Genomic DNA, 5,976 nt, shown 5'->3' with positions numbered 1-5,976 from the left:
AAACTCTCTCAATAAGTGTGCAATATACTTACCATTGCATTCAATACTTATGGGTAATGAGTATATAATTTTTAAAATATGTATATAAATTGACATACATAAATACCCTCAACATATCAATATTTAGTTTATAATCGATTTTATTATATTTTTCATAATTGATTTACTGTCACTTGACACATGATACAGAACTCAATCAAGTATTGGGATGGGGAATGAGATAACATGATATTTAACTCAAACTTTCATGCTTACAATATAGAACTCTTGTTATTAAATCAAGAGATTATTAGCTAAAATGATTAAAATAAATTATATATATATAAATTATGACTAAAACGATATAGAATATATATAGCATTAAGAATTTTGTTAATCAAACAATTCAGTCCCTTAATCGTAATCCAACCTAAAAATAAAAAATTAAAATTCTTAAATTTTTTTTTCAATCATCGATAAAAATTTAACTAGTGATAAAAGAACTAACTGAAAATTCATTTTAATCCACAAATTCGGTTTTAAATAAAATTGGAACACCCCTATACAACTTTGATTTAAATAGGGTAAATTAAAAGGAAGAAACAAGCACTAGACCAAAGCTTAGTTTGGGGACAGGAAAGCAACAATTGGCATGTCAAATATCAGTATAATACGGGGGATTTACATCAACATCCGATTCCCTCTTTCTCTTCAAATCGTTGCTTTTAGTTAATATCTTATTTAATACCTAATTTTTTATGCTAATTTTTGACATTAATATGTACTTGAGTTAATTTAATTTAATACTTGATTTTTTGTCAATTAAATTTTTAATTTTAACTTTAATATTTGATTTAGTGTCTAAACTTATTTTTGTGTTCCAATTAAATATATATATATCGTTTTGTGTACTTAAAATATAGATACAAACATTAATATGAATACCAAATTAAATATTAAAATGACATTTAAATATTACATTAAGACAAAATAAATTCTGATATTAAAACCAAATTTAAATATTGAAGGATATATTAACCCTAAAGATCTTAACAAACTTAGATATGGAAAAAAAATTACAAACAACACGTATGCATTACCAAATACTAAATGCCATATCTCCCGCAAACATTCAAAACCAAACCCTTGACCACTTTATTGTCAACTGTTGATTATGAGAATCCAAATATTTGAGATTTTTTTATCCAAATAAATTTAAATACATAATTATTGTAATTTCAAATTTTAAAACTATGACCTAAATCAAATCCTGTCAACTGATTAAGTCTTACTCTTTCTAAACTTAACTAACTTCTCTTTACTTTTTTTTTCCATTTATGGGGGTGATGCTCATAATAATTTAGTTTGAATCAGTTCTGAAAATAAATTAAGGTTCATATTTTCTAAAAATAATTTTTATATGATACCTTAACTAATTTAAATATAAAATAAAAATTAATAGTAAATAAAATAAAATATAAAATTGTTAGCGTATTAATTTGGTTGGAATTCTTGTTATCGCAGCAACTTAGACCTTATATGATAATTTATTGAAAAATTAAATTATTAATTTTTAAGTGATTTTTATAAGTTCATAACAAAAAGTTCAATGAAAAAGGGTAAAAAATGATAAATAGATTTATCAGTAGATGTAGATTATTTTTTCAATTCTTTTAATTTAATTTAATTTTTAACATTATCATTTAAATGGTTTATCTTTAAATTTTAAAAAAGTACATTTATTAAATAACCTAATCATATCTCGTACTTAATATACCAGTATTTATCTTTTTGGTTTATCAAACATAAAAAGTGAATTTAAATGCTATCAAAAATAAAATTAAAATTGTTTGAGATAATTACATACTTTTAATTTTAAATAAAAATTTCAAATAAATGTAAATTAAAAATCAATAAAAAAAATGAACCCATTTCATAAAAAAAAAAGGAATTATTTTTTCTTATTTCCGCCTTTCCACCTAACATAACTTCACACACAAAATACGAAAATAAAAAACATAAGCAACAAAAAGGAAATAGAATGTCAGTGTCAAGTCCTTTACCATTATCCAGAATCTGCATTTCTAAGCAACCTCCGCCCCTTCTCTCCTCTTTTTTTTCTTTTCAACCAAACCCAACTCTTTTTTATTTTAATTACTTGCTAAATTTCATACCCTCCTTCACTTAACTTCTTCATCTTACTGTTTTTAATTTTTTTCTTATTATAATAATATTTATATGTTCCTTTCCTTCTTCTAGTTGCCTAAGTCCTCCCCTTTTCAATTAAAGAAGAGAGAGAGAGGGAGGACTCTGAAAGATGACCGGCTTATTTCGCTCCAAATCTTGTGGACTCGTCGGGCTCACTGAGTTCAACCGTTCTCCGCCCACTCCCTTCTTCAACCCAACCCAAACCAACAGCGTTGACGCCAATGACGATGAAGAGAAAATGTTTGATGATGAAGACGAAGAAGAAGAAGAAAATGGGTGTTACGGGAACCCCATTGCTACGAGGGCGAGACGCGGGAACAGTGATTCAACGTCGAAAGAAAATAACCAGCTCCCGTTCAGGGATATTTTGACGGCGTTGTTAAGGAAGTCGCTGGTGACGTGTAGCGTGGATACTGGCGACGTTTCTTCCATGGATATTAGCTTGCCAACTGAAGTCAAACATGTTTCTCACGTTACTTTCGACCGCTTTAATGGTTTCCTCGGTTTGCCTATCGATCTACAGCCTGATGTTCCCAGAAGGGTTCCAAGTGCCAGGTTTGGTTCGCAATCTTTTTTTTTGTTCATATTTTTTTATGCCAACTTTTCTTGGGTTTATTATGCTTTGCAAATTTTAGATTTTGAATCTAGTTAAATCTGCTGAATTTGTTGATTTTTTTGGGGATTATCAGATATTATCTTTAAAAAGAAATGCACTATTATATAGCATTAAATTAACAATCTTTTTCACCATTGCTTATACGTATGAATATGATATTAAATGGCAACAAGAGAGTTTTAATTTTTATTTAATTTCAGCTGTTCTTGTAGGTGTATTTGTATGTTTGAAATATTATGTCGGACTTAATTGAGTCCTTGTCTTGTTTGTTATGGTTTTATGGATGTGATTGAATAAAGCTGTAGAAGAAAGAGACATGGCAACTACTTTTGCTATTTTGGATAAGGAAGTTGTTAATGTTTGCTTTGCAATAAAAAGGTTTTACTTTTTCAGAAAATTTAAGCCTTTTGATTAGGATGCAAATTCAAGGATTCTGCTTTCACCCAATAGGATTTGTTTTATAGTCAAAATCAAATGGTAAGCAATTTTTGATTAAAATGATGCTTCAAATGTCGATTCTGGACATGGATTGTTCTTACATGTATAAGAAATGAATTGATCCTTTGCTATGGCCATTGTTTTCTTTTGATCTAGCATGTTATTCATGGTTTTTGTTTTATCATGCAACCAACTTATTGAGCAGAGTTGATTTTTTCCAGTGGCATTCCCTTGGTTTTAATTAAAACCGAAAAGCAATTGATGTTTGTAGTATATGGAGCCTGGTAGAACCATTTGATATTTCTTTTAAACATACAAGACGTGTTTTTTTCATTGTCCAGTGCAAGTGTTTTCGGGGTTTCTGCCAAGTCGATGCAGTGTTCTTATGATGCAAGAGGGAACAGTGTGCCCACGATTCTTCTTATGATGCAGAAGCGATTGTACGCCGAAGGAGGCCTCAAGGTAAGTCTCAAATCTATTCAGGGTTTAATGCCTGAATAGTATTCTAAATGTTTAAGGTTTTGAACAAGCTTGATTCTGTTGACTGAAGGCTGAAGGAATATTTCGAATTAATGCCGATAATACTCAAGAAGAGTATGTTCGGAACAAGTTAAACAGAGGTGTAGTACCACGCGGAATCGACGTGCATTGTTTGGCTGGTTTGATAAAGGTACACAACTACAAATTACCTGTGTCTTGTTCCTGATACCGATCTCGGAGTTTCTTGAATCTACATGCATGTGATCTGTTCCTATTTCTGGAGTTCATTTTGCTGTTCTACTTAGATTAAACAATAATAAGAGGATTATATAAGTGGTTTTGGGCCTTGCAAATCCATGCAACCCACATCCTTTGATTTTACTGTCTAGTAATTTGTTGTTTTGACGAGTTCATTTTTGTTTTCATGCATGAGATCTTTACCAGTATTTCTCAGTTGGTTGGCTGTACTTGAATTCTGGAGATGCTTTTTTTTTTTGTAGGCATGGCTTAGAGAACTTCCAAGCGGAGTTCTTGATTCCCTCACACCAGAGCAGGTGATGCACTGCAACACTGAAGATGACTGCATCCAACTTACAAGGTTAATTCCGTCAACAGAAGCTACCTTACTTGACTGGGCCATCAACTTGATGGTAGATGTTGTGCAACATGAACAATACAACAAAATGGACGCCCGAAATATCGCAATGGTTTTTGCACCAAACATGACTCAGGTTTTCCTACTTTTCTTTCTCCATTTCTTTTTGTCCCAGACCAAAATGAGAGAAAATGTTAGGTGGACATTCCAGTTAAACCAACCATGAACTTGGCAACAATATCTAAATGAGAGTTTCTATACGTTTTCAGATGGCTGATCCCTTGACGGCATTGATTCATGCTGTTCAAGTAATGAATTTCCTAAAAACATTGATCTTGAAGACATTACGAGAAAGGGAGGAGTCGGCTGCCAAGGGCAGGTCGCTCCCATCGTACTCGGACTCACCTACTGCCATAACTGGCATTCATACGGAAACCATAAACAGTGGGGTACCTCATGATAAAGCTCTAGATGGAAGTGCATTAAAGGAACCTCATACTGCTAAGTTCTTCCGGTCTGCCACTCTGAGTAGACTCGAATGCAGTGCTTACGATAAACTATGGAGCTTTCAGTACGAGTGAAAGATGGGAATTTGAATACATTTCAGGTAACAGCACGCCAAATGCGCACGAAATAGGGATGGGGACTGGTTTAGGTTAAGGAAATGTGTAAGGTGGATGATGCAGGTGCCCTGTAAATAGTAAAGGATGGAGCTGGAGAACGTGGGGCGTGGTATGCCAAAACGTTAAAATGTTGATATGGTGGTTATTGATGATGAGGTGATTGCTGGTATTGTATGATTCATAGTGTTCGAGCAAAATTTGTAGCTTTTGGGATTTGCTTGAAGGCACTAACACGAGCTATAGTTTAGTATTTACTGATTTATGAAACTAAAAAGAAAAAAAAAGAAAAACAGTTCTTAATCTCCTTGTACTAGCTAACGAGTCGCAATAATTGCATTGAAAATTTGACAATAAAACGATTTTTTTATGCAATATTTAGTTTTACCTATAACTTTTCTCAATGCTTAAATCAAAAGAAAAATATACTTAAACATGTTTAAACTCACATCTTCTTAATTAATATAATAACATAAGTGTTATTTAATTTAAGGTTAAATCAACACAATATAACAAATTTTAAAGAATTTGTATATAGCATAGCATTGTATATTTATGCCTGGTTGGTCAAAGTATTAGGTAGGTCTCTCTAATATTTTTTTGATACAATATTTGGGTAGGAATAGTATAATACGGTTTGAATTTGTGTTAAATAAAAGCTACAACCACGGCTTCATGCAAATCTGATTAGCTATTAAATGAATTAATTTAATATTTGTATTTGTTAAAAAATAAAATAAGATTAAATTATAACAAAATTAACTATTATTGTTTGAAAATAACATGAAAATTATTTTATCATTTGCAATTCAATTTTAAACAAAAATTTTTATTTGTAAAACTTTAAAAGCTTCAAATAAAATAATTATGTTGAACATTAAATAACATTTTTTAAATCATAAATATTAACCTTATTAAAATTTGACATTATTATTTTCTTTTTAATAGCATACAGATTAGATTAATCCATTTAAATATACTTTTACCCATTTTTGCGCCCATGGTGAATTACAGCAAAACCTTGGGAAGTTATAGGTTTC

General features: G+C 30.8%; 1 protein-coding gene across 1 annotated transcript; it reads left to right on the top strand.

Annotated features, from left to right (window-relative positions):
* The first annotated feature begins 1,953 nt into the window (after window positions 1–1,953).
* Window positions 1,954–5,311, top strand: LOC107933519 (rho GTPase-activating protein 3). Its single transcript, XM_016865750.2, has 5 exons — window positions 1,954–2,742; window positions 3,583–3,703; window positions 3,792–3,911; window positions 4,222–4,452; window positions 4,586–5,311. Exons 1-5 carry the CDS (start codon window positions 2,297–2,299, stop codon window positions 4,895–4,897), a joined length of 1,230 nt encoding a protein of 409 aa, XP_016721239.1. The 5' UTR covers window positions 1,954–2,296; the 3' UTR covers window positions 4,898–5,311.
* Window positions 5,312–5,976: the final 665 nt, after the last annotated feature.

Source organism: Gossypium hirsutum, chromosome A08, assembly GCF_007990345.1.
Source record: "Gossypium hirsutum isolate 1008001.06 chromosome A08, Gossypium_hirsutum_v2.1, whole genome shotgun sequence".
Taxonomy (NCBI): Eukaryota; Viridiplantae; Streptophyta; class Magnoliopsida; order Malvales; family Malvaceae; genus Gossypium; species Gossypium hirsutum.
The sequence above is the reverse complement of the archived record's forward strand: the minus strand, read 5'-3'. Positions and strand labels throughout refer to the sequence as shown.

Bases quoted from the DNA above. Each gene is read 5' to 3' on its own strand.
- LOC107933519 (XM_016865750.2), top strand. From the start codon at position 2,297: ATGACCGGCTTATTTCGCTCCAAATCTTGTGGACTCGTCGGGCTCACT. The intron at 2,743-3,582 runs GTTTGGTTCGCA...TTCATTGTCCAG, and splicing joins AGAAGGGTTCCAAGTGCCAG to TGCAAGTGTTTTCGGGGTTT. The intron at 3,912-4,221 runs GTACACAACTAC...TTTTTTTTGTAG, and splicing joins GTTTGGCTGGTTTGATAAAG to GCATGGCTTAGAGAACTTCC.